A 27,783-nucleotide genomic window follows, 5' to 3' on the forward strand; every position below is an offset into this window, starting at 1 on the left:
GGAGTAGCAGCTAGGCCAGGGTTAAAACAAAGTTCTTTGTCAAGAGTTTGGTTTTAGTGTGTAACTACAAAGAAAAAAAGGTTCCTTTATTTGTCCCACAATGGGGAAATTTACAGCGCAACAGCAGCAGGCAAGTGACAAAAAGGTAACACCGCAATGGTCATATTTAAAGCCTGCTCGTCCTGTTCTGAGAGATTGACTCACATCAAGATGTAGGGAAATAGGATTCTTTTTAAATACTTTCTGCTGGGTACTTCAAGGTTCTTTTCTTGTTCCGCTATTCTTTTAGTTCACTATTCTCACATCACCATCCAAGTCTACTAAAGAATAATATCGAAAACCATTCCAGGAACCCAACTGTCTTAGTTTCACATGCCCAGAAAACGTCTGTATTATTTCAAGTTGATCTTAACTTTAACTTAACTTCAACAAGATTAAACAGAATTATTTGACAACCCCCCCCAACACACACACACACACACACACACACACACACACACACACACACACACACACACACACACACACATTTAAAATGTCCTTTATTAATAATATAAAGTTGAACTAAAACATTGCCAATGTGCGCTGTTCCTGCTGCATAGACACATACATCGTAAAGAAAGTTTTTATCAATAAAAGTGAACGCCGCCGCTGAACACGTGTCTTCCTCCGCGTGGGCGTGTCCGCGGAGGTTTACAGGAAACGCCAGAATCAGGAAGTAGAAAGTTTTGTCAGACTTGTGTCGCTAAAAAAGTGCTAAAATATTAAAGTGTGCCTCGTTTAAACACCGGATAGTCTCTCCATTTCACAGACGCGGGTGTGAAAGTGTAAACGCCTCGTCTAGAGTCAAAGGTAGGATTTTAATTATGTCCAAGTGGAGCTGAAGCAAATTCTGATTTGGAATAAAACTAACACGCTTCAATGTTTTGTAATGCAGGAACCCAGGAGAGGAAATGCATGCAAACATTTTTTAACACATCTCTAATGCATTATTGTGTCAAAAAGAGAAAATTCTACACCTTACAGTACAATAATCCAAAACAATTCTGATTCATTTTCTGTGGCATGGGCCTGTTACTGTCATTTTATCAGCTGTTGGAAGGATCATTATTGCATATTCCCCTCTGTTAAAAATATCATCCAGGATATTGGTTAATTACTGAAAAACATACAAAGGGAACAGCAACCAATACTGTCGACGTCTTTCAAAAGTAAAGCCACCATAACTTACTCTGTGACACTGGGAACCATTATACTAATGGCAGCACTGTTTTCTAATGTACCAAAGGGGAAAGTCTTCCTGTTTTGTGCTACATCTAATTCGTGTTTAGCTGTCCCATAAAATAAACCTTTTGACCTTTCCACCTGTGTTTTTATGACTATGGTCCCTTTCCTTTCAATCTGATTTGTTTTTAGTCAGCAAGATTTACTCATTGGGCCGTAATCTGGCATTTATTTCAGGTGTTTGTTGGGGTTCTGCCGAGACGAGGAGGACATGAATCGCGTCCCGCTGCAGCAGCAGCAGAGCTGCGGTCTGTGGGAGCTGAAGGAGCGTCTCGGAACTGGAGGCTTCGGCAACGTCACAAGGTGGCAAAACAAGGTACGGATCCCTACAATCAAGGTGTTACGATAACTCCTGTTCTCATTGGCTCATTTTAAGATACTGCAATAATAATTAACCGTTGGTATCAGTAATATACGCGGTATCCAAAATATTCACTATTATTCACACCTTGATATCACTCTCTTTACTTATTTACACTCATAGTAATTATTAAGTAAAGGTTGTTGGATCTAGTTGGCTATGTTTTTTTGTTTTTTTTAATGAACTTCAACCGTAGCTCATGGATGGCATCTACTACTACTCACGACCCACGTAGATCTTCTCTTGTTAAACTATCTATCTTGCTTTCATCAGCAAGATAGAATTGGTCAAACCTGAGTGCTAGAATGTTGTTTCTGCATGTTTATACAGTATTATCACAGACCTTTGTGACCTTTGTGTTATTTGTATTTATATTCACTTCTAGACTGGAAATGTTTGTGGGTGCCATCATGTAAAAATCTGGTTTCTCCTTCAAAAGCCACCACTAACAATCTTTTGGAAAAATGGGGGGAATGACAACGGTTCACTAATTCTTGCAGACTGTGTTTTCACCACTTGATGCTGCCAAATCGTACTGGATTTCTTCTGTCTAATTTCCTAAAACCCCCGTTCTTTATTTTAGTTTCAATCCACGATCATCCATTTCTCTTAGTTATTAATTATTTAAGGTCCCAAGGGTCGGGATGAAGGGCGGTAACACATCCTGGACAGGTCATCAGGCCATCACTGGACACACACTCCATTTCCTCACACACACATTAAACTTGTGGCGCTTTAGGATCTCTAGTGAACCTAACGTGCACGTTTTTGGTCTCTGAAAGTACCTGTATAAAACACCTGTATAAAGTACCTGTATAAAACCTTCCTGCTATGAGGCCAATGTCTCACCCACTGCATCATCATATTACACATCATTATTAAATTAATTTATCATCACGTTATTATAGAGTTCAAATCCAGAAATCACACATGGCACCTTTTGAGTGATTTTGATCGTGTTAAGGCTAAAGAAACCTCCTTCAAATTTTTAAAATTATTAATCAGTTCAGGAAGCTGTAGAGAAACGGTTTATAATGTATTATAGTTACGGTACTGTAAGTCACAGGATGAGCCCAGAACAGTGACATCACTTATAACTGGACTGTATGGGAATCTGAACACACCCTCTTATTAGTCAGCTGGTCTTCCTCTTGTTCAGACTAGAGTGGTGTTACTCACCACTACTTCCAGGTTTAATGTACAGCTGTGTTTATCAGGCAGCATGATCACATTTGTATAAATTACCAAGCAACTGACAATCAGAACCCGATATGAAAATGTGATCCCTTTGAAATTTTTAAGAATATACTGTTTGTTTGAAGAAAATATGTGTTTCTTTGGAATCTGGGGTTGTGTTTTTGACTACGGAATCTAAAGTTTGGCCAAATTATTATTGATATCATCAAATATTGATTTATGAATGGTTTTACGTCCGGCTGAGATTCAGTGTTTCTCACAGTTGCACTGAAAATACAGCAAGCAAAAAATTATCAATCAAACAATGTGTCATTAAATGCCAATATTGTACAACAGTCTGCGCCAGTGGGAAAGACAGGCGGAAGCGACCGACAAAGCCACTGTTAGCCTGGCACTGCTGCTGCGATGACTAAACTTCCTGTGCAGGAAATTTCCCATCTTACTGGATTATCTACAGTAGTCGACAATACGGCGGGTTATTATTAGATCATTGATCGACCCGTGGGAAGCAGGGTGGAGATCTTCCGTATGATGACATAAGCAGGTAGTAAGATTCACTCGGGGTCCTCGTTTTTAGTGTAAATTTCCAGTGCATTATATAGAACTGCTGTTATACCTATTACAGTTTTATTAGCGATAGCGTGCACAATATACCGGTGTATACATAGGAATTTTTATGTAGGAAATTTAGGTCGTGTTTCTAAAAGGAGCTTGCGGTCTTACAGGAAACAGAGGAACAGATTGCTATAAAACAGTGTCGTCAGGAGCTGAGCGAGCGGAACAAGGAGAGATGGTGCCTGGAGATCCAGATCATTAAAAGGTCAGTTTCAGCCTCACAGGCCCCGCCGCCCTTCCTCTCCCACCTTCCCAAATGTTTTTGTTTGGCCACATCATCTTTTCATTTTGCCAAGATGTACCAGGTTCCCTGTCTTATTTGGCTTGTTTTATTATTATTTTAAGTGTTTTTTTCATGATGATAAACATTTTCTTTGCATGGGAGGAATGATGTTATGACCCAATTTGGTACATTCCATGACGAGCTCTGATTAAGCTTGACGTTTGATTTTTGTCCATCCATCTAAATAAAAAAAACCTCAGTTTGCATCCTGGAATAGTGAAGATCACACATTAAATGCTTAAGACTGTTGGCTTGGGGCTATTTTGGTCTACTAGAGGTTATTTTTGACAGAAAAATCTGGCGAATCCTAATTTTGCTCCACTTTTGGCGTGTTTAATTTCCACATGTCTGCGTAGTCTATTAACAGTTGGTTAACAGTGGGATTTGATTGTGTGTGTGAGTGTGAGTATGTGTTCTCATCTGTGGTTGAAAAACATGAGCTGTTTAACAAGTTTCTTGTTTTCAGACATGCAGCCGCAGCTCTCCCATGCACCCACGCCTCAGGAAGACGCCACTGGGCAGGGGACAGCTGCTATTATGGCAGCTTAACACAGATGTACACATGTATATAGACGCAAAAGGCTTTATTTTTATGGTTCTTTTTTAGTTTAGCTTAAGTGGATTGCATCTCCACACCCCTGTCATGGGATAAAAAGAGACACCAGATGCTTTTTTACAGTTATTGTGAAATGTTTCATTCAATGTTAGTAGCAAAATGAACAAATTCCGTAAGCACTGGCGATATGTTGAAACAAATCATATGGAAACAAATGAAAAATTCAAATTAATCAGCATTAATCGCGTTCTCAAAGGTTCTCAGGTTGATTCCAGCTCAGACTTTTGTTTGTAGTTTGCATGGTCTCTATTTGCTCTGACATTTCTTTTAAGATTGGAAACTCTAAAGTGCACTTATGGGGTAGTCTTGCCTTCTCCCAGGTGACTCCAGGGATCCATTTAAAATGTTGGATCACTCCTTTTAAGGGATCAAAGCGATTCAGTGATTACCCAGTTTAGAGGTCCTCAATGCAGTTTTTGGAGAACCTGGAAAACAGGTTTGGGATGTCATCGCTGAAAGTTATCTGCCAGGAATGGAAAGACGGTCAACAAGTGAAGAGAAGCAGCAGGTCTACTCCGGAGGGAACTGGTGGGGGGTCAACAGTAATCAAAGTCTTCCTGACGGTTCCCCATCGATTCCTCTATGCATCCATGTTGACATTCTTTGTGTGTCTGGCATGAATGAAGAGGGTATAAACCAATGGTAGCAGCCCAAAACACCCAGAGCAGATCTGAAACCTGCGTGACGAAGAGTTCAACAGTGAGATTCTTTGGATGAAAGCAGGATGCGTTTTGTCTTTACCCTTTTTTTCCAGCTTCATGTTATAGGAACCGCTCATCATTGAAGAAACACATAAGTCATGTTTATGTCTGCATCTTATTAGCTGAGACATAGGCTGTTTTTGTTCTAGAAATGGAAAATGGCACATGTTCAGCCAGATTAAAAAAAGTATTTTATCACTTTACAGACTTTAAAGCTTTCCGACTAAATCCAAGTGGATCTTTTTGAAAGATTCTCCCCAGTCCTGATTGTTTGCAGATTTCATAAGTCTAATTGAAACGGTGTGTTTTGGATCCAGGGCTCCGGCCGTCCTTGATGAAATCACAACAGTCACAGATCCTTACTGGGGCCCTCCTTTCACGATATTTCTCTAACCTCTGCTATTCCTGCCCGTAATCGAAGTCATGGTGTGTTGCAAGAGAAAAATAAAGTTTGAATCTACAAAGGTTGATGAGCAGTAGACTCAACCTCCCATGTTATTGAATGAGTTCCACTGGCAGCCACACATGCTTGTATCATAATTGCTTCTCCACCCTCTTTGACACGACATGTTTTATGATTTGGATCATGAGCTGTTTTCCTTTCCTTCTCCCTACTTTTCTATCATTTTAGAACAACTCTGTCTTGTTAAAATAGTTCCTGTTAGATTATGCTTCATTTTCACGAAGCTCCGTGCCAAAAAAAAAGTTGTTTTCAGTCAATTTGCGATTATATATGTTTGCTCAGCCTGCCGTGAGATTAGAGCAGCTATTTGTCTTGTCCGTATCAGCAGGAGTGTTGTGGAAAAGCTACAGAAAAACATGATGGGGTGCACTGACTGATTGCTTGTGTTCTCATAGGTTGGATCACGTCAACGTGGTTGCAGCAAGAGAAGTTCCTGAGGGGATGCAGAAACTGATGGTCACAAATGACCTGCCTCTGCTGGCGATGGAGTACTGTCAGGGCGGAGATCTGAGAAAGGTGTGTGAGCCTTTGCACTGTTCATTGATGACTGGAGACAATCAGGATCTGTTATTCATCATTTGCTCTTTTGTAGCTCTGGTATGTTGTTGACTTCAGCCACCAGGAATTACTTAGCGCTGGTGCAGAAAACAATCTTAATTAAAAACATAATAAGGAGCTTGTGAAAACTACTCCTCTTGTCATATATCACTTTTGTTTATGAGATTCAAAGTCTGCAGAGTGGAAGAGAACACAGATTAGACGTACTGCCTCTCCAAGTTCTAGTGGGTTTTTATCCACTTGAATTAGTATATTTGCATTAGGCCAAATTATGACAAAACAAGCAACATCTGCTTCATCTCACTGAACGGTTCAGTTTCAGAATTGTGAGTGACTTTAGCCCACCACATCCCAACTCCTCTAATTGTTTCAGGGCTGAGAGCACATATGGAAAGATTTTTAAGAGAGGATATTTGGCTGTTTATGTTTGAACCACTTGATGACTGTCACTATTATCTTATAAACGCAGTGCTAAATGGATGGTAATGGCTCTTTTATAGGGGGATATAAGAGTGCATATCATTCCCATGAAGCCTGTAACACTGTCCTCTCGCTGTTCATGGGTCATTTAATTCAAGTATCAAGCGTATGTGTTTGACCCTGTTGCAGTATTTGAACCTGTTGGAGAACTGCTGTGGAATGAGGGAAGGCTCCGTGTTGATCCTGCTCTGTGACATCTGTGAGTATTTCACTCAAAACTTCAGCTTCTGTGCTCACAAGAGCAATAGGTCGAGCTGGCAGAGCGTTTCCTTTCCTTTGGACTCGAGGAAATGATGGCGGCGATCAGTGTGATGACATCATCACTTCAAACGCCCAATCTCTTGAGTCACCATGGCAACAGCTCACACTCACAGGCTTACGTCATGTACAAATGCTCACATCAACAGCATAAATCGGATGCAATATAAACAGGTTTGAGACAGGATACACACATGTCACTGGTATCTGTAAAGGAGAGTGGACACACTCACACAGACACTCGCACAGACACAGGTCTGCACATTTTTTTGATAGTTGGTGATTAAATCTCTACTGAGGTTAAAGACACACAGGATCACACACACACACACACACACACACACACACAGGTGGCTCAAAGGATATGAGTTCCACCTCATTGAACAACCTTGCCAGCACATAATTTAGTCACCCTTTGACGCACGCGTAAAGTAACATTATAGTTTAACTCATAAACTGAGACAAAACCTTTTCACTCAGATCTTGTACAATAAAGGCTTTATCATGAGCTTACTATAGTATTAAAAAATGTCTTCTCAAAAAAGAGGGTGATGGTCTTTGGAACTCCTTTTTGAAAAGAAAGGAAAGACATTTGTACTGTTAGCTTTGGTTTTAATGCATCATTGGCACCGTGATATACATATACATATGTGAGGAAAAGCCACTCATTTTCAGTATATGATGAACTTTTCCCTGTCTCAACTCGCTCCTAACTATAATCTACTTGCAGCTTCGGCTCTGACCTACCTCCATAAGAAGAGGATCATCCACAGAGATCTGAAGCCAGAGAATATTGTGCTCCAGCAGGGAGAGAAAAGGGTGAGTTCAGGACCCTGCGAACCCCTGGGCCGTGGAAAAAAAGGCCCACACCACAACAAATAACTCAAATACAGCCTCTCTGTGGGTGATGTGGATAGAAAGTAAGAGACCGGGCTTTTCCATATCTGCAAGTCTGACCTTTGATTTAAGTTGACTGGAAATTCCTTCTACAGCTTTGATTCTTTCATCTTCACATCACATAATATGTGTTTTTATGGGGTTTTTTTCTGTTCCCTTTCTTCATATTAGTTGATTCACAAGATTATAGATCTTGGTTACGCCAAACAGTTGGACCAAAGCAGCCTCTGCACCTCTTTTGTGGGAACTCTTCAGTACTTGGTAAGTGTTGATCACATGAGGAGACACATCTCTGCATCTTTTACTTATTAAATTCTAGACAGGATCGTTTTTTTTTTGGTTTCCAGGCTCCAGAGCTTATCGAAAGACAAATGTACACGGTCACTGTGGACTACTGGAGCTTTGGTACTTTGGTATTTGAATGCATCACAGGATTTCGCCCTTTCTTACCTTCTTGGCAGCCTGTTCCATGGTAATAACATTTCACCAAACAAAACTCATGATTTCTCCTTTCCTGTTGCACACAATTTTTTTCTTATAGGTCTTACAAGACCAGCGTAACAATCTGGGTTTTCAAAGAATGAGTAATGATAATTTCACATCCAAGTAAAATATTATTTTTGCATCACTGGATTGTAGCTCTCCAACACTATAAATAAATACATATGGGTTGAGAAGAATTACAGGATATGCGGGCTGTTCCTTCTCAGCCTCTAATGTGATGAATGTTGTTGATGTGTTTGAGTTCATCTGAGGAAGGTTTACTTCAGAGAGCTTTAGTTTTGGTTCATTGTTTTTGCAGTTACATCTGTTGTCATGGATACGTTGGAATTCAATATTAATATACTTTAAAAGGTGATCCTGTTTGAACAAAAAGGGGGAAAAATGCTAACCTGTGACATATTTTAGCTTTAATTCAGCCGTGTGTTCTTCAGGCACAATAAAGTGATGCTGAAGGGCGACAACGACATTGTGGTGTATGAGAACCTCACAAGGGAAGTTCATTTCAGTAAACATCTGCCACAGCCAAACAATCTCAACAGGTATTTTTCTAAAAATTCTTCTCAGAGAGATGTTTTTTCTTTTTTCGGTATTCTTTTAAATGTTCACCTATGTGTAAATTTGTGTTTGGCAGTCTTTTGTCCCTTAAACTGGAGAGGTGGCTTCAGCTGATGTTGAAGTGGTCTCCTCAGGAGAGAGGCAAAGACCCCGGGGCTACACCCAGCGACTGCTTCTCCCAGCTGGAGGTCATTCTGCAGCTCAAGGTTCATTTTTTCTCCTTTTTTCATTTTTTTATTCCCCTTTAAAGGAATACCTGTAAAATAAAATGTAGATCATCTTTAAAATAGAAACTGTTTTTCTCTACCAATGTGCTTGGACCTTCTCTTTCCCACCAGCTGGTTCATGTCCTAAACATGATGTCGGCTAAGATCCTGAGCTACTCGGTGTCAGATGACGAGACTGTGGCAGATCTGCAGCTCAGGATAGAAAAAGACACCGAAATCCCTGTCGCGGATCAGGAACTGCTGCTCGAAGCAGGATTAGCCTTGGAGCCGCAAGCACTGGCCATGCAGTGCGCCATCGATTATTCTGTAATTTTGAACACTGTACATAAAATGTAGAGCAGAGTAGTTGAACAGAAGAGTATAATGATGGACTGAGTTATTTATTTTTACATGTGTAGCAGATAGACGGGCGACGGACAGACTTACCACTGGTCTTCCTGTTTGTCCGTTCCACATGCAGCTACGAACCTCAGTTTGCTCCTCGCACCCTCCCAGAAAACATCAGCTACGTCCGTGAGTGCACACCAGCAACACGTGATGTGATGATGTGAAAAGAACCTTCACATTCAGGACGTTTCTGCATCCAACCCACTTTCATTATAAATGTTTGAGTTAAACACTCAAACACATCTTTCATTAATGTTACAACAAAAAAAAATGATTATGATTAAGTTCACTCAGTTTCAAATTGTGACACAAGTATGGAAGAAATCAAACTTTGGTTTTGTCTGATTCTCTGACATGTTTTCATAGAATCTGACCCTAAGATCGTGCTGGCTTACAGACCTCTGAGGAGGACTTGTGGTCAGGCGTGGCACACCATCCGTTCTCTGAAGGAAGACTGGCAAAGGCTGCAGCAGGGCCAGAAAGCTGCCATGTAGGACCGAACACACACCTACGTTTTTATGCGAACAGCGTCATATGATGCTATGATATATATCCGTTTTCCTTTTTTCAGTATGAGCCTCCTGAGGCACAACTCCTCACTGTCCAAACAGAAGAACGACATGGTCTCCATGTACCAGAGACTCATGGCCAAGCTGGATTTCTTCACCACCAGCCTCCACATAGACATGGACAAATACCAGGAGCAGACATCCACTGGGATCGGTACGATGTTACAGAAGTTAACATTAAGTTTGTACTGCAAATAGAAAACTCTGCTTTGACAACAACCCCTGTATTTATCTTCCTTGTCCTGTTAGTCACAGTTGAACGTGTGTAAACTGTTTTTTTTTAAAAATCTCATTCTAGTGTATGAGAAATTCCTGGGTATGTGGAGGTCGATGGAGCAGACTGCTGTCACCTGCAGTCAGGTACAGTTCGCTGAGTTTCTACATGTGAAACTGTGTGTGCACTTTAAAAATTCCCCATGTGGGTGTCCAGGCGAGGGTGAGTGAGCTGGAGGAGGAGATGATGCAGCTGCAGCCAGACATTGTGGATGTGCAGAGGCAGCCCTGGAGGAGCGGAGAGGCCCTGGATACACTGTAGGCCACGGTCAAGCTTCACTGTAGCACCGATTAAAACGCAGTTGTGAACTCTGACCTTGCTCTCTTCCCCCCTTTGTTCCTCAGTGAAGGAAAGGCCATGGAGTTGTTCCGCAAACTCCGAGAGAAACCCAGAGGTTTGGATGTCACGCTTACCTCTCACTCTTTACATGAAATGGTTCTTTCATTTGAAACTAAACTAGGACGTCCTCTCTGCCTTCATTTTCCTTTCCTCCTTCTCAGACCAGAGGTGTTCAGGGGACAGCCAAGAGGTGGTGCGCCTGGTGGTTCAAGCGGTGCACTTCTATGAGAGGAAACTGAGGGATTTCTACACACACCTCAGGTATGTAGGATGTTGAAGGCAATCATGAAAAGGACTGAGGCAGATACTCAAATGGCCGTATTTTGGATTCAAACCGAATGTTTGAACCGGAGATGCATCAATGTGGCATGGCGGTGCGGTGGCTAGTGCTGTCCCCTCACAGTGTGAAGAACAACTGAATTACTCCAGCTGTGGAAAATGCATTTTCTTTTACTTTAGTTAAAACTGTTCCCCTTTCAATTATACTCAATATTCCAAAAGTAGAAAATAAGGTTTTCCCTCCAATTAAGCACTTGTACACATTTTTTTGCTAAACAGTTTAATGGCAATGTTTGCGTACTCAATAATTGCAGTTGGGAAATGTCTTGTTTATTGTCTCCCAAAGTTTAAATAAGATTTCCAGCCCTAGTTCAAAGTGTGTGTGAGATGGCAACGCCAACGCTTATCCCTCCCTTCACTGCTTTAAAATGCACTGTGGTGCTTTTTACAGTTGGTGTTATATCTAATATGTTGCATAGATAATAGGTTTATCAAAAATATGTAATGTACACTACTAATACTTGTGCCCCCCCATGTATTTCATATGCTCACCTTAAGACTGAGCTCTGCTGATGAGTCTGTATATAGTGAGCATAAATTCCAAATACTACATATTTTGTTCCCTCCTTTCCAGGAACTATAAATTCTAGGCCAGTTCCTGTTATTGTTCTCTCCAGGCCTGTGCACTCTTGTAGCTCAATGAGACACTTAAAATAATGGAACGTACAATTGTTCAGTGTATTTCCTGTGTTAGAACCAAACATATCTGCATGAAATTGTCGAAGCAAACGGCCCCCCAGGTGATTTGTAGCTTTTTCTGCTGAAATATGAAGTTTGCAATGACCGTTGCTGTGTCTGTTATTTATATAAGAGCAGAAAGTCCTAAAAAAAAGTTGCGGGATGACTCAAGTCTGGACACTTTTTCTAGAACATCGTGGCTTAATTGGTTCGTGTTTTTATTTGCAACAGGGAAACATTAAAACATTTTTCCTCTCTGTTTCTCTATTTCTGTTTGAACAACACAGTAAGACGGCGCTGTGTCGCCAACGTGTGATGGAGCTGCTGCCGAAAGTGGAGGGCGTGGTTCAGAAGATGGCCGAGAGTGAGCAAGTCCTGATACGTCTGCAGGAGAAGCGACAGAGGGAGCTTTGGAATCTGCTCAAAGTCGCCTGTGTGAGGAAGCACGAGAGGCTCGCACATAATTGTTAAATGTAGATGGGCCGTCAAATGTGACCTGGATCTGCTTTGTTTTTGACAGTGTGAACAGCAGAACAATCCGATTCAGCCCACTACCAAATGTGGTACTGAATTGGATGCTTATCAGATTTCCTTGAACCCGATCATGGTCCAAACAGTCAGATCGCTTTTAATGCAACTTTGATGTCTTTCTGGAGCAAAATATGTCACAATTCTGCGCCGCTGACACAAAGGGGAGTCACCATGACCACAATGCACATAGAACACAGTACTGATGGAGATCGCCAATGGAGTTATCATGAAGTCTTAGATATAATTTTGGGTTCCAGCCAAACTTGAAGGATCTTATCGTAATTGCTCGTAAGCCTATTTTAACCAATGCCAGTTCACAAATTTGCCCGCTGCCGCCACACACTGTTTTTAAAACTAGACGGTAGAGACTAGCTTTAACTGCTGCCTCATGATCGCTTCCGTAAACAATGTTCTGTGTGTGACGTCATTCATGTTCAACTGAGCAGGTGGGTCACTTCAGGAGCGTGAGCTGTTCACATCGGAGTCTGCAGACGGGTCACATTTAAAAATATGATATGAACAGCCAAACAAAAGCATTCAGGCCTACACTGCGAATGTAGCCGTAGTCTTCACTCCGTCGGAGCTGAGGCATCGTCCATCCTTGTGCTGTGTGCAGTATGATGTTATCTAACATGTAATGGGGTGTATCATCTTGTCCTATGTAGAGCAAAGTTCGGAGTCCTGTGAGTGGGAGTTCCGATGTGCCGCCTCTCCTGACTCCCAGGCCGAGTCTACAACAGCTGTAACTGCACCTAAAAACACTCACAGATACCAAGATTTGAAAACCTAGTTTGAAAAGGCTTCATTAACATCTGGTCATGTGCGTTTGCAGTGATGAGTCTCTTGCGGAAGAGAGCCGGACGTTTGAGAGTCGACTCCAGAGTTTGCTGCATGACACCATCCAGGAGTCAGAGACCAGTATGGAGGTACGACGCAGCTGCCAGCTGTGGCTTATTGCTTTTTTCCGTGAATTATATGTGGTGACAGTCTTCTAAAAAAGAAACGCCACCCCCTTGTTGTCCTAGATGTTGAGTGAGTGGACGTGGCTGCGTGGAGACCAGAATTTTTCCAGTGACCTCTCCTAAATTGGGTTCCTGTGTCCCGCTGCTGCCCCCGCGTGGATTTGTTCTCTAACTACAAAAGGTGTGATTGTGATCAGAACGTCTGTAGTTGCTGAACGAGCTTAAAAGGAAGATAATTCACCCAAACTAGTGCCTGACGTGATGAAATCCTAAACTTAATGCCATCCTGGCATGCACTGGACTTATCTCTTACCTGATTTTTATTGAGATAAAGAAATTTTATTTATGGATTTTATTTATTTATCCTTTCCAGTTTTAAACTGTTCTAACTACCATGTGGTTTCTACAGTGATTTCCAGTTAACTGAGATGTACTTTGAAAGCTGACTTTATCTCAGGGGTAAACGTTAAACTTTGCGGATGTGCAGACAAAAATGTGTTGTTACATTCTCTTTATCTTTCTTACATAACCATCCATCTATTATTCTAAATCTACTACCCACGAGGGGCACAGGGGGTGCTGGAACCTATGCTATCATTCTGATAGTTATACTGTACTAAGACAGTCACTGCACAATGTGGGAGCCATGTTTATCTGCATCTTTATTATCTGTGTTCTGAATGACTGTATGAATGTAGTTTTTCCTCAACATGTGCTGATACTTACCTAAAGGGAGACCACAAACAAAAATGAGCCTTTAACAGTGATTAACTGTTGATAAATAGCTGCTCATTTTGATAAATCCGTCTTACGACTGTATCGGAATGGTCAGATATAACCAGTCCCATTAGATGCTTTGGTCCATTATAAAATGATCTAAAGTCTTATCTTCTCCCAATAAGCAAAGACAGTAAGATACAATTGTTTGTATCTTAAATTCTGCCTGTTGTAAATAGGCACGTGGCTAGTGCCTTCAGTTTTAATCCATCCTGAACCACAACACAGCAGGTCAATGTATATAGATAATAAACATTATGAAATGTTACATTTTCCTGTACAATTGTGTGGAGTTAATACTGTACAAAAGTAGAATACAATTTGTCAGACACCAAGAAAGCTTTGTGTTCTTTTATGATGCTTTTGAATTTTGCCACAAGAGCAGATATTCATTTTCAAGTCAATCATATATCCAGGTCCAGTGTTCAATATAGTTTATTCAGTTTGTCCAGAGAATCTGTCTGAGGTCCTAAACACAGAACAGTTAAAGGTTGAACAGCCACAGGACAAAATGAGACTTGAAAAATTTCCAATTTGCCCTTTAACCCAACCAGAAAGACAAAAAGGAAGCAGCAGAAAGTTGACATGGCTGAGCTCGCTGAGGTAAAACCGACTCTCAGTGTGGCGAGCAGCTCGGGTTAGTTCTCTGCTTCTCTTATTGCATATTTTAAGTTCCTATTTTGGTCAAAGAAGAAGTCATCACGGGTAAAATAATCTTTTTACAAACAAAGATACGACACAAATGCTTTTTGAAATTGCACTTTGTGTGGTCAAACTTTAAGAAGTGGCACGTTATCTGGAGGACGGTGTGATTTCCCCCCAACTTTTCTTGAAAACAAATGATCAAAACGTGGCTGCCAGGCACAAGTCATGGCAGAAGCGTGTTTGGTTTGTACAGTACAGGAGGTCCTTGGGATGTTTGCAGGTGTCAGGGTTAAGGCCAAAGAGTGTATGCATGACTGAGGCTTTGTTGCATGTTGCCCAGTGCTCCTCGTGTGTCCTTCCAACGGAGATTTACGCCTCCAATTCGAAACCTAAGCCGACTTTGTGTCCGCCGCCGTTCACATTCTTCCCGTCAATCAGGCCGGAGAGGGTCAGCTTCACTCCTGCGGGGGTGAGCGTCACATGACAGCGATGCATGACGTAACTGGTTACATGATGTTGACATGGCTGCTGAAGGAAAATGGGTGAAAGACTAACCTGGCCTGAGGGTCTGTGTGTATCCGAGTCCGACAAGGCAGCCGTTGTCAACTTTAGTCTGCGAGGAGAAACAAAACCATTGTGGACAACTGAGAAACTCAAATGTTGAATCACACTGACCTACAGCAAGTTATCCAATAGATGTGACATCAAGTCAACAATAATGTCCTTTATTTCCTCATCGGATGACCTGTTAAATCCTTTTTCTTTTTAGGCAGCTTTTTTTCCTTATTTTGGCAATTTTCAATCAATCAGCTCGAACTATTTATTAACACAACTTGTTGCTTATTGACAAGTGTTTTTCTTGGCAGACCTTAAGTCGTTGTGGTTACACTTTAGGCGCCTTTACTGAGCATCTTTTCACTTACAGCTGATCCAATATTGATCTTTAGAGCACAAGCACTACTGCGTGTTCAGGTATAAATCACTGGCATTAAATCAGCACTTACAGACAAAGAAGAATTCTTATCCAGCTGGTATTTGGCTCCAACTCCAAAGCGTGTGTTGTTGCTCCCAGCTGTCCAGGCCAGGGTCACCGCCGTCTCCAGGTTGCTGTTAACCTTCTGATAAACGGAGCCACCGAACTCTGTGCCATCATTACTGGAACGAAAGAGGAATGGAGATTTCACACCAGTGAATACTTCTCTTCGGTTCACGCTTCCACGGCCTGTGAAACCGTGACTCACACGCTGGTGTGAAGCTGAAAGTCGCCGGCTCTGTAACCAAAGGCAAAGTTGTTCTGAGTCAGTGTGGATTTGGCGGTGTCAAACGCTAACTGGTAGCCGGCCAGCCAGCCCTCGTAGCCCAGAACGGCAGCTGCTTGGATGGTGGGGCCGGCCATGTCGAAGTCAAGGTCGCACCCCACGTTGACAAAGTCGCGCTTGTAGCTTGTCTTCAGTTTAGCACTTTTCTTCCTAAGGGACGAAAAAGAAGAGAACAGTGACGCTGCATTCTGATTAAAGCCCATGAGCTAATTGCCTGGCAGTAACGGAGTGTCTTACCCAGTGTTGGGCACAAATGATGTGTCCAGACCGAGCTTCAGCCCTTTAGCCAGCTACACACAAATGGAAGACACAAGTGTGCTGATAGATTATTCAGAATTAATTATATATGGCTTCTAAAAGTGGCAGATGCATTAGATCTGGTATGTGTGTGTACCTGGTCCTCCATGGTGACCTCGGTGGTCAGAGTGTTGTTAGTGTTCCATTTCTGACTGAAGTTGAGGCCCAGCTCCTTCATTTTGTACTTGGTCTCGAGGTGGCCCCCAGACTTTCCTGTGTCAGTGTTGCTGGAGCCAGAGGTGGCAAACTCCTGCAGGACAGTGAGGGGGGAATAACAAAGGTCAAAATGAGACAGGAAGGGACAACAAAGGGAGGATTACATAAACTAGCAGCTAAAGAAAGCATGCTAAGAGAGGAAAGCATCTCATTTTGCCACACAGTCCGTCTCAGTCTGAGTTAAACTACAGGTTTAAGGCAGGAAAAAAGAATATTTGGGATAGAAAACTTAAATATAGACAGGGCTGTGTGTGCTTCAGCGCTACAGCTTCTAAGACACACATCTGCGGACAAACTAGTGTCGGGCTGAGGTACGCCTGCGTCTGGTCGCTACAAACGCACGCTGTCTCTTACCATCTGACGGGAAAATCCGAGGAAGAGAGCATAAGGAGAGAAAAGACCCCATTAGAGAGAAGAACACACCTCACATGCAGCAGTCAGAGAATGAAAAGCAGCTCAATTAAAAGCGGAAACCTGGTGCATTTAGAATGTTTTTGGTTTTTTGAAGCATGGAGAGACGGGTTTAAACTGCAAATCTGAGCAAACTAAACAAAGATGGACGCGGTTTCCCTTCACCAAGACCTGATGTGTTACGTCTGCTGACTCCGTGTGTTAGACAGAGAACCTGCAAGGCAGCAAATGTGCTCTGATGCGAAGTGCTGGAGGGTCCGGAGTCAGCAAACATTCTATTCGCTTGTTACAGATGTCAGGCAGTGCCGAGAGAAAAGCACTTACCACACCACTCTGGGACTTGGTCTTGACATCCAGCTTCAGAACGCCGTAACCTGAAGGGAAAGGAGGTTAGAGATGAGATGAGGTGAAAGCAGTGAGGACCAAACAACACAGAAGGCATGACGACAGAATATGTTTATTACCGAAGCCTTTGTTAAAGATGTCTTTGGCAGATTTGCCCAAATCTGAGAATCCAGGAGGGACAGCCATTGTATCTGTTGGGAACAAACATTTGAGTCCATCCAATGTGGTTTTTACAACAATATAGTACAAACACACACCTTGGAAATCCATAATGTCCACATTTATCTAATTCTGGGTACTAGTGTCTTTACAGTAGCAAAATAAGACAGCAGGAAGCAAGAGCTGTTTCTGAACAGTGAGCTTTTGCCCTCACAGCCAATCATTGACAACCTTGACAGATACCTACAAGCATATCAGGACTGAGCTTGAGGGACAAAAGGCAGATCTAATTTGCAGTACAGAGAATGACTAGTATCCAGAATGTGGGTAAACGGATATAATGAGCATCATGAATAGACAGCAGGTTTGCAAATGCAACAGTATGCCAAAGCAGAAGCAGCTCTGGTTTGTCAGAGACAGCCACACGTGCACAGGCAGTGTGCGCGCATGTTCTCTGCACGCCTGTCTGAGGAGGCTGTTTCCGACAAGGTGACATTCAGACAATCACACATTCACTTACTGTAGAACCTGTAAATAGTTTACTACTTTATCTCATCCTGCCTGCACTTTTGTCCTGCTGATCTATTTCAAACACTTCAAAGGGCGCACGCTCACACGCACGCACGACTTTTATGAGTTTATTAAGCAGATTTTTATGAATAGCCCAGATATGTGAGATAAGTGAGAAAACTGCAGCAGCGAGCCAGAACAAAGATGATGAGGGATTAATGTAAACACAGAGGTCAATGCAGGAGCATGATGATGCCCTGCAGGTCCCCCCTCCACACACACACACACACTCACCATTTTCTCTGGATCTGTGATGACAACACGAACCACATTTGCCTTTGTTGCCACCCTGTTTGCTCTTTTCTGTCTTATCCTCTTGTCCCACACTCAACCTTTTCTCCTCCATGATTCTTCACACAGGAAGAAGCACAAGAAGGGAGAGAAGAAAAACTTTGGCACATAGTTTGGTGCTGGTTTGAGTGGGCAGGTTTTTTTTTTAGCATACATGGACTGAGCAGGGACTTGTCTGCATGACAGGCGGACAGGAGGTTGTCTGTATTGCAATGACAGTGACATTTTTATGATATATAGTCAATTTAAGTAAAACAACTAAATGATTGGGTGGTTTTCTGAATCTTTCAATGGCTGCTGCTCCTGTATTCACCTGGCAGTGTGTCCATGAGGTGAGTTGGTAAAAAACACACATCTCCCAGCATTAATCTCCCAGTCATCACGCTGGTCTAAATATAGAAAAGGTGAACCCAACACTACGAAACATGTGACCGGTGTTTCGACGTGTGTCCTTCACTTGGTTCAGCCTATTAAAACACCCTATAAATATAGATTTACCCATTGAGCCGGGCGCTGTATTTACATACAAACACTTAAGCCAGTTCATGTGTTCAGGCTGCAGCCAGGTGACCGCAGCGCCTGAGCACAAAGGTCGGAACCCTTTTTAAGAGGAGTGCAAAAGCATAAAATAACAACCTGTCAAATAACCATGTGTCCTTTTACAGTTTACTGTATAAAACAGATACGTCCCTCTTTTTGCTTAAAATTCGGGTAATTAAGTGCCAGATTATTTCTCTTTGTGTTGACCCTGTACCGTTACACCTTAAATATTATTACCAGTGATTATTACCAGTGATTGACAAACCAATAAGGTGTACCTTATTGACAAACCAAAGGTTTGTCAATAAGATGAAAAGCAAATATTACAACGGGCCAAACGCAGGAATTTCCAGGAATTAGAGCGTATAGGTCATGGCAAACAATATATACTGATATAGTTCCAACTCTGCTGTACAAAGGCAACAAAATCTATTTTGTCGATGTAAACTGGACAGTGCCATAACATTTTCACACATGTAAGGGTTTGATAATTTCTTAGAAACTCTCACAATGGTTATTCCTAATTCATTTGATAGTTTAAGAGTAATAATTTAACAGCTAAACTGTCTTCCCCCTTCTGTGGATGTACTGATACTGAGCAGTTACCCAACACCGGCCAAACCTTCAGCGTGTGGGGTGTGTAACTTGTGAGATAGGCTCAAATGACCCCCACCCAAACAATTTATAGCTTTAACGTGTGCAGGAGGTGGTGATGAAGCCCACTTGTTCGCCTACTTAGTCGGGGTACAGCCAGCGGTTTCCAGAAGGAGCCATAACAGATGGATTAGGATTATTATTATAACTGTCCGTTTATTAAATTTACTTTTACCAATTAAAAGAAAATGAGATTGTTCCTATTTTTAAAATGAAAAAAACAACAACAGCTGCTTGTACCATTTTGACAAGATTTATGGTACCATGTAACAGTAGCGGATAAATTTGCCTGTGGTCTTCATTATTTGCCCGTTTGTCCTTTTCTGTCTGCTCACAATCTGATTTAAACAACTTCACGGCTTCCTTAATAGTTATTGTAACCAAAGTACATGTTTAAGGGCGTGGAATGGCACAAACGTCTGATTAAAGTTACCGAAACGTTACCAAACACCCAGGTCCGTTACATGCGTAAACAGTCAAGAAGTTAACAGATCTTAAAATTAAAACAAAGACATTTTTCCCTGAAAGGCCGAATATTATGTTGGATTTTCTTACCTCTATTTATGGGTTTTCAACGCTGTTTGCTGCAGCGGAGCGGAGTGAAGGAGAAAACAGATGGGCCGTACTGCGCATGCGCAGTTCAGACCCTCGACCGGGGGCGGGGCCAGCGTTTCATTTACGTCAGGAGCCACAAACAGGCGCAAAGTTAAACTTACTTGCATTAAATATAATCAGCAAGCGCAAATTCTCTGTTATTAACACATGTAACACATTAACACATGTAACATCTGTAATATGTGCACCGCAAAAAAGTGCGATTTGATTTTTATCAATCAGCCTATTAACGAATAATCACGTGAATGTAATACGTAGATAGTTTAGAATATCTCTGTGCACATTTTTCAATGTAGGTTTCCTTTGGTGTTTGCTGATTGATAAACTAAATTGATAAACTATTAATATTCAATTCCAATATTCGCAAAAAAAGAGCAGCCTATATGGTTACCATAGAAACCTTTTTGAAACACCCTCCCCTAACTGCATTGACTGCAGATATATAATATAGTTATATGGATAAATTTGGACCAATTTATCGTTTTTATTGAAGTTTACATCATTCTGATCCTGTTCTAATCCCGTTTGCGCCTGCGTCGTTGCCACGGTAACGAGTATTAAACTGACTGTTTATCTGCGTCATCCATGTGAACAACATCTTTAACGTAGAACGATATTAGCGGTAAACTATCTAAATACATCTTTTTAACGCGCCATTATTTGTCTTTCAGCAGCGGCCTTTAAACGAGCCCGTATACCTTTGTTTTTACGTTTGCGCGTCATTTATTTGCAGGGATTCGTCGACATGTTGATTATTCTGCTAAAGATCCATGCTAGTCGTCAGTGTAGTGCTTTAAATTAGTAGCCATTTCCTAAATACGATCATGTTAATGCTGTTAGGTTGTCATTGCGGATCTTATAACAAAGCCAATAGTCCCATCTGGGGTGCTTTATTCACAGTCTTTTTCAGTAGGTTTACAAGAGTAAAGGACCATTTTTGCTGCAGCGCACCGGGAACCAGAGGTAAGAGCCCGTAAATGACACTGTTTGAATGTCGTGGGATGACATCCACTGTCCACAAACAAGTACCAGACTTTACCTTAACAAACTGCTTGTATTTCTTTAATATTGACCTCTGAATGGTTCGTGGACATGTTTTGTTTCAGATGTGTGAAGGACCTTCCTCCATAGCTGGACCAATACCCCCAGATCCATCTCTGTTTCCTCAGTATTACAAACTACCATCCTCAGGTAAGATGCAGCAACTTTTATTGTGTATTATGCATTAACCAAGCTTTAATAAACCAAAAAGTCTATATGTAAGCTGTTTCTATAAATTAAGGTAGCTTATTCCTGAACGGAGTGGAACTTTTATTAAATGCTGTCTTGTGAACGCGCAAGTGAAGTGTTGTGTTTGGTTTCTTTCTGAAGCCCGTGGCCGATTAGAGGGAAACCGTGATGGGACAGCGACTCTGCTTTTGGGCCCGGTCCCCCCAGATCCTGTGATGTTCCCTGGTTGCTACAGTGCTCGTGCCCCAGTGCAGCGTCCCCGGATTGGCCCTGATGCCACCCGCATTCTGGAACGGGGTCAGCGTGGGATCTTGGGAGAACTGCTGAAAATAGACAGTATCCCTCTAACTCCAGTACCGAAACAAAGTAAGTGCAGCTGATTTTCAGGGGTTGTCTTCTGAAAAAGAAAAGAAGAGGCTGATCATATAATCCTTTATTAGAATGTAAAGACTCTAACCACATATGAGAATAACCATTATGCAATCCATTGCTCTTTAGAAGAGCGGGTGTATGACTTTGGGAAAGAGAATAAGCGCCGGTTACGGGAGATCCAAAGGCGCTGCAAAGAGCAGGAGGCTGAGAGAGCACAGTCACGTCCAGTTCCAGTCAAAGCTCTTTGGACCTCTTCAAAATTCCAAAATGTACCCTCCAAGGTGATGGTTCAACTGCAGGTAAGAGTCAGCCATAAGTCCTTGAATTATGTCATGTTTCCTCCTAATCACTTCAGCATTGCATCTTTTCGTGCAGGTGTCAGGTCCAGATGTTAAACCTCAGTGTCAAAACTTTCTAAGGGCCCACTCTAAAAGTACATCTGCGCCCCCTCGGAGACCTCCATCCAAACCTTCTGATGCCTTACAGCGCTCAGAGTCCTGCAGCCAGAACTTGCAAGTGAGCAGCACTCAAACCTATGTTTGATATATTTATCACATTTATTTGGGATGAGTTGATAAAAGGCAGATTGGTATGAAATCAGTGTTTGAAGCAAAAAAAGTGATTTTTTTTTAAATTATATTGATGTGGTGTATCATTTTAATATTTTGAATGTTCCATTGTTTTAACCTTTTACGTTGCTATTTACTTTACTACAGCTACAAGGTCAGTCCATAGACTTCATAAAGCGTAATGCGCGAGCTGCAGGACACACGGCGCTTCGTCGGTCTCAGTCATTGACCAGCCTCGGAGATAAACCTGTTACCAGTGCAGTGAAGGGTCAGGTGCCCCAGTAGTGAGTATTTTAATCAGATGTTTGTAAAAAATAAAAAGTAGTTTATGATACAGTAGTTTTGATGTTTTTGTCGCAATAATATTCTTAGCCTTAAGGAGAGAAAGAAGCAGTGGCTGGAAGAAGAGGAGGAGAGGAGGAGAAATGCCCCCGATCCGACAGCTCCAGCTGGTCACACTCTGATGTCTGAAAATGAGAGACAGAAGACGCTGAATTCCCTCAAAGATTGTAATGTCCTTTCTCTCTGTCTTCACAAATATGAAAGCATCAAAGTCCAAACTGTTTGTTGTACATTTACTTCTTTAATTCCCTTGGTGGTGTTTTCTGTCCCTCAGCCCATCGTTCTCTGGTGGCCGAGCTGCTGTCACTGCCTCTCAAGTCTGACACGCTGAGCGTTTGCTCACGCCGGGCTCATCTTGAATGCAGGCTTTCTGAAATTGAAGAAGCCATTAAAATATTCTCCAGGAACAAAGTTTACGTAAGGACAGATTCTTAACGCATATGGTTGAATGGGAAGAAGTAGCCAAAAACAGAACAAATAATTTTGCAGTCAGTGTTTTTTTTATATTATAAACTGAACCTTGTAAAAGAGTGGCTTATTGTACTAATGAACATGTTCTTATAAGGCAGACTAAAGCTTAAATTGTTGCATAAAAAGCATTTCCAATAATGTGTGTAAGAAAAATAAATATGTGAAAAATTATGCAGTTTTTGAATGTAAAACATAAAAAAATGTATCCTTTGATGTACTTTTCTTGTTTTTGTAATAAAAGGTGTGACGCTGTAATTATTGTTTAAAGCAGCTAGTTATGACCTCAGTGACAATGTAAAAGAAGACAGACAGCTGAACGGACGGACAGACGGACACCGCGGACATAGCTACACTGTGCCCCAAAACCCCCGAAGAAGAACCTACATGTGACGTCACACGCCCCTCCCCCTCCACGTCTTTCCGTCTTTGTTCAAATCCAAATTTAGCTCCTAAGCTAATACGACGGTAGCGAAGATTAAGACTAAATTTTCATGTATTCTTGAAGGTTTCTGAATTTGTAGACAGTTAAGAACCCTACGAGTCAACAATGAGCAAAAGGAAAGCGCCGCAGGAATCCTTAAATGAGGGAATAACAGACTTTCTTGTCGGTATGTGAGAAGTCAGGGGACTTGATTAGCAGCAGCTAGCATTGCAGCTGGGCTTTAAATGACTAAAAATAAAAATCAACATCATTAGTTCCCTTTAATAATCTAGACAACAGTATATAACCCATACCGAAGCTGTAAAGGTCTTCGTTTGCACATCCATTTGCTTAAAATGAATAGAATATCTCAGTAACTAAGTCCTGAACTGTAAAGCTGAGCTGGCAGTTTCTTATTTTGGGTCTGAGGACTACAGGTCCAACAGGACTTGTGTAAGCAGAACAGGCTGTTAATGAATTACAGATTGAAAAGGAATTTGAAAAGGCCATTTAATACAATCACTAATACCTCTGAATATAAAACTTATTTAATAATACAACCTGATACAAAAGATATAGTTGCAACAGTACATCTCCAACTGTCTGTAGCTGGACGTGCCACATCAATATAAAATCCAGATAAATTCCCAGACTATAACAAGGCTGCGCACATTATGAAGGGAAATAGCTCCACACAAAGTTGAAGTGATCGTTAAAGTCTAAAATCTGAGAACCATTGATATTGGGGTGTATGTCAACTATAAAGTACTGTGACCAGTTATGGGCTGTTTTCATCCTGTTGTGAAGAAGAGAGTCACTGAAATCATCTTTCTGTGTCTCTTCAGAGTTGGCCAATTATGAGAAAAATGTCAACAGAGCGATACACAAGTACAATGCTTACAGGTAAGTGCTTGGACCTGTGAAGTGCTTTAGCTATTCCAAAGGCTGTGCAGTTCTGTAATGTTAGAAGGGGCATAGAAGAAATACATGCATTTTTAATATCTCTTTTTTTCTCCTCCTACAAATTATTTCTAATACTCCATCTTTAGAAAAGCAGCGTCTACCATTTCCAAGTATCCCAGCAAAATCAGAAATGGTGAAGAGGCCAAGAAACTGGTAAAGACTCTGAAAGGAATGGCCACCTTTTGGAGGGAAAAGTCTAAATATATAATTAACAATTATTGACTGCAAGCTAAGATAATGCTACACAGTATCTGATTTTTAACCAAGTGCCACATTGTTATGCTATAATGGTCCCTTTGTGTAAAATGAAATTGCCACTATGATCTCATTTGTTTGTTTGTTTTTTCAGTTTAAAGGTCTTATTGTGATGATGCCAGTTCTATACTTAAAGATTTCGTTTTGTTTTCATTTAAGACTTTTCATGACACATTTTGATTAGTATTACTCCCACTAATGTGATTCTATTGTTTATTGGTATCTTTCACCTTCATCTTTATTACTTTTTCAAAGGATGGAGTTGGGGCTAAAATAGCAGAAAAGATTGATGAATTCCTACAAACTGGCAAACTACGGAAACTGGAAAAGGTGAAATCTGGCAAAGTGATTGATACCACAGTGTTTGTGTTCCATTTTAACCATACTTATAAGGATGCATGTTGTATTTTTGTGTTTTAGATTCGAAACGATGATACCAGCACTTCCATCAATTTACTCACCAGAGTAACTGGAATCGGGTAAGTTTTGTTTCTTATTCAAATTTAAAAAAATAAAAATAAACTGCTGTCTAAAGTGACACTAGAATGAGTGTTGATCAGCTAAACATCAGCAGGTAGTGTGTATTTACTGTTTTCTCTGTATGTTACCTTTTTGATTCAGCCCTGCTGCTGCCAGAAAGTTTTTTGAGGAAGGAGTAAAGACGTTGGAAGGTTTGTTTAGCAGATGCCTTGTGGCCGATTTTCAAGAATCTTATGTAGCATTTTGTCATTTCTTTAAATTTGCAACACTCTGTATATCTTACTGAATATTTAGATCTGAAAAAGATTGAACACAAACTGAATCATCATCAAAAGATTGGACTCATGTAAGTTTAAGTAAAGGAATTTAAACAAGTTGCATTTTATGATAGTTTTGTTTTTTGCCGATACCTGAGCTTAAAGATTTTTTGTGACTTCAGGTACTTCGAGGAATTTGAGAAAAGGATTCCACGAGTCGAAATGGAGAAAATGGAGGTGATACAGCAGTCTTCTTGTTTCTGATAAGCACAAAGATTCTTTGGTTGTTTCTGTGTTTCCTACCAGATTTTCTCTTATTTAGAGCCTTATCCTTGGAGAGCTAAAGAAGATTGATACTGAATATATTGGAACAATATGTGGAAGCTACAGGAGAGGTTAGACTTTACCTTTATGATTCTACAGTATGTGACGATGTTGTGATAACACCGCTGGACGAAATCGCCATCAGCTCTGATCATGATGTCGATTCTCACGTTCCTCATGCTCCAGGTGCCGCATCGAGTGGTGATATTGATATTTTGCTAACCCACCCAGACTTCACCTCTGAGACAGAGAAGCAGGTACAACTATCTTTCTCAATAGGACTAGAGTGAGATCTGTTGGCTGGTTATTACATTTTGTCCAGTTTTATATAGTAATTTTGTTCATATTTGTTCTTTTTCAGCCCAAACTTCTGCATGCAGTTGTGGACCATTTGGAGTCTATTGGGTTTGTCACCGACACTTTGTCCAAAGGAGACACCAAGTTTATGGTGAGGCCTGTGCTTATGTCCTCTTATCTGCTTGTGGCTTTCTAAGATCCATAAAGTATTTTTGGTGTGGTTTTTTTGCTACTATCTATTTGGGATTTTTGCATCAGTGATCAAAAATTTCAGTTACTTGGAAACTGCAGTAACTGGGGAGAAATTGGTGCTGGTACTTGTGGTGGTGTATGATTTACCACATGTAATAACTATGATTTTGATGGGGAACTCCAGACTACAAGCAAATTAGCATTGCATTTAAGAATCTTGGCTAGTGTTGTTGCTTAGCAACAGTCCCTTGTGGTTTTGCTGTCACTGAGTGCCTTAAACAACAGATTTTGCGGAATTTGTTGACATGCAAACCCAAATCTGTCTGACCAGGCTTTGACTACACTAGCAATATCGGATGTGCATTATGTTTTGCTAGGGCGTCTGCCAGCTGCAGGAGAGTGATGACGATGAGGAAGAATACCTTCACAGGCGTATTGATATCAGGTACCTGTCTTATTATTTTCAACTGTTGGAGTTGAAGCAATTAATTGGTCCTTTGTCTGAATTATTAACACATTGGCGTGAAGCAGATTTTAATCTACCGATCTGTTATTTTTCTCCTATCTGTTCTTTGGAAGGTTAATTCCCAAGGACCAGTACTACTGTGGGGTTCTGTACTTCACCGGAAGTGATATCTTCAATAAGAATATGAGAACTCATGCTCTGGATCAGGGTTTCACCCTCAACGAGTACACCATTCGCCCACTTGGGGTCACTGGTGAGGCTCTTGAACTCAATGAACCGTCTTTTGGCGTTGTGTGAATTGTTTCATCAGCCTCTTATGAATTGATTATTTCATTCAGAATTTGTATTTTAGGTTTGATTGTGTCTCTTTTGTAGGTATGGCCGGGGAGCCTCTGATGGTGAATAGCGAGAGGGACATCTTTGACTACATCAACTACAGATACAGAGAGCCAAAAGACCGCAGCGAATAGAGAGAGCATGCTTGTGATGTCTGTTTTTATGAAGACAATATTGGATATTCAGTATAGTATATTTGGTGCTGTGTAGTCATTGTTGTGGGCTTTTAAAAATTTCAAGTGCATCCTCATTCTAATGAATTTATTTATAAAGCATACTCTGACATTTGTTTTTACCTAGCATTGTGGCTGTGTATTGATACCTTGTGCAGTGCATAATTATGTATTCTGAAAAGGAATTGTGGTCTTTTCTTTCCTTTTTGCTGGTGGGTGTCCAGGTCTGGGTTGCTGTGCCCTATGTGGGTGATTGTAGGTTTGGGGTACCTTGGCATTGCTCTGGGGGTGTTCTGGCCCTTCCAGGGTACCTGCCATCCTTTGTCTGCAGTGGGTCTTGAACTGGGAACTCTCTGCTTCATCAGCCTGGTGCTTAACAGCCTGAGCTACTGCTGTCATCACCACCAGTGAATCATATTGTGACTTGAAAAAATCAATCTTGAAGATAACTAGCTATTTTGAACAACCAAGACTTAAGTCATATATTTGTACAAATGAAATGTTTACATCCATCCAATGTTACATCCATAACAACGATGGAAAGAAATACAAAATTCAACAAGATGTTGAAAAGAAACAACAAAAAAGGACGTGTTGAGGTTCATTATGGTACTAAGATTTACGCTTAATTACCATGGATTCAAATACAACTTTTAACTCAAAAAGATAATGTTTCTGGCCCTGATTACACCACTTAGTTCCGACATTACAAGCCGTT

At 41.2% G+C, this 27,783-nt stretch overlaps 4 protein-coding genes and 1 long non-coding RNA gene across 12 annotated transcripts; 3 read left to right on the forward strand and 2 right to left on the reverse strand.

The window, feature by feature from the left end:
- The first annotated feature begins 700 nt into the window (after positions 1-700).
- Positions 701-14,121, forward strand: ikbkb (inhibitor of nuclear factor kappa B kinase subunit beta). Its single transcript, XM_003974924.3, has 22 exons — positions 701-852; positions 1,462-1,600; positions 3,568-3,662; positions 5,916-6,036; positions 6,688-6,757; positions 7,547-7,635; positions 7,885-7,974; positions 8,061-8,185; positions 8,649-8,756; positions 8,849-8,978; positions 9,111-9,305; positions 9,398-9,512; positions 9,753-9,876; positions 9,958-10,109; positions 10,254-10,315; positions 10,386-10,486; positions 10,574-10,623; positions 10,730-10,829; positions 11,873-12,020; positions 12,782-12,858; positions 12,949-13,042; positions 13,142-14,121. Exons 2-22 carry the CDS (start codon positions 1,496-1,498, stop codon positions 13,199-13,201), a joined length of 2,211 nt encoding a protein of 736 aa, XP_003974973.2. The 5' UTR covers positions 701-852; positions 1,462-1,495; the 3' UTR covers positions 13,202-14,121.
- Positions 14,122-14,275: 154 nt separating this feature from the next.
- vdac3 (voltage-dependent anion channel 3) lies at positions 14,276-19,978 on the reverse strand. 4 transcript variants are annotated; one of them, XM_029830115.1, is made up of 11 exons: positions 19,858-19,978; positions 18,052-18,167; positions 17,208-17,279; positions 17,068-17,117; positions 16,687-16,689; positions 16,214-16,366; positions 16,057-16,109; positions 15,742-15,969; positions 15,505-15,655; positions 15,056-15,113; positions 14,276-14,961 (listed from the first exon to the last, which is right to left on the reverse strand). In XM_029830115.1, the coding sequence occupies exons 2-11, from the start codon at positions 18,161-18,163 to the stop codon at positions 14,870-14,872; spliced, it is 972 nt and encodes a 323-aa protein (XP_029685975.1). In that variant the 5' UTR covers positions 18,164-18,167; positions 19,858-19,978; the 3' UTR covers positions 14,276-14,869. The 4 variants fall into 4 exon arrangements, with proteins under 4 accessions (XP_029685975.1, XP_011614093.1, XP_029685976.1 ...); XM_011615791.2 differs by lacking the exon at positions 16,687-16,689; XM_029830116.1 differs by lacking the exon at positions 18,052-18,167 and having other exon boundaries at positions 19,858-19,950.
- A 156-nt stretch (positions 19,979-20,134) lies between these two features.
- On the forward strand, positions 20,135-23,156 carry enkd1 (enkurin domain containing 1). Of its 3 annotated transcripts, none has more exons than XM_029830114.1 (9): positions 20,135-20,539; positions 20,818-20,880; positions 21,024-21,108; positions 21,289-21,513; positions 21,646-21,818; positions 21,895-22,035; positions 22,236-22,372; positions 22,461-22,597; positions 22,705-23,156. In XM_029830114.1, exons 3-9 carry the CDS (start codon positions 21,024-21,026, stop codon positions 22,863-22,865), a joined length of 1,059 nt encoding a protein of 352 aa, XP_029685974.1. In that variant the 5' UTR covers positions 20,135-20,539; positions 20,818-20,880; the 3' UTR covers positions 22,866-23,156. The 3 variants fall into 3 exon arrangements, with proteins under 3 accessions (XP_029685974.1, XP_011614094.1, XP_011614095.1); XM_011615793.2 differs by having other exon boundaries at positions 20,473-20,539; positions 20,828-20,880; XM_011615792.2 differs by having other exon boundaries at positions 20,135-20,880.
- On the reverse strand, positions 22,390-23,757 carry LOC115247653 (uncharacterized). 3 transcript variants are annotated; one of them, XR_003886726.1, is made up of 3 exons: positions 23,637-23,757; positions 22,662-22,800; positions 22,390-22,555 (listed from the first exon to the last, which is right to left on the reverse strand). It is a non-coding gene; the product is annotated as an uncharacterized lncRNA (long non-coding RNA). The 3 variants fall into 3 exon arrangements; XR_003886727.1 differs by lacking the exon at positions 23,637-23,757 and adding an exon at positions 22,950-23,060 and having other exon boundaries at positions 22,391-22,555; positions 22,668-22,800; XR_003886725.1 differs by lacking the exon at positions 23,637-23,757 and adding an exon at positions 22,950-23,060 and having other exon boundaries at positions 22,391-22,555.
- polb (polymerase (DNA directed), beta) lies at positions 23,276-27,250 on the forward strand. The gene is made up of 14 exons (XM_003974926.3): positions 23,276-23,509; positions 24,168-24,225; positions 24,372-24,438; positions 24,796-24,870; positions 24,961-25,019; positions 25,162-25,211; positions 25,315-25,366; positions 25,460-25,514; positions 25,600-25,672; positions 25,788-25,858; positions 25,963-26,049; positions 26,468-26,535; positions 26,670-26,809; positions 26,932-27,250. The coding sequence occupies exons 1-14, from the start codon at positions 23,449-23,451 to the stop codon at positions 27,024-27,026; spliced, it is 1,011 nt and encodes a 336-aa protein (XP_003974975.1). The 5' UTR covers positions 23,276-23,448; the 3' UTR covers positions 27,027-27,250.
- The last annotated feature ends 533 nt before the right edge of the window (positions 27,251-27,783 follow it).

This window comes from Takifugu rubripes, chromosome 21, assembly GCF_901000725.2.
Source record: "Takifugu rubripes chromosome 21, fTakRub1.2, whole genome shotgun sequence".
Lineage (NCBI taxonomy): Eukaryota > Metazoa > Chordata > Actinopteri > Tetraodontiformes > Tetraodontidae > Takifugu > Takifugu rubripes.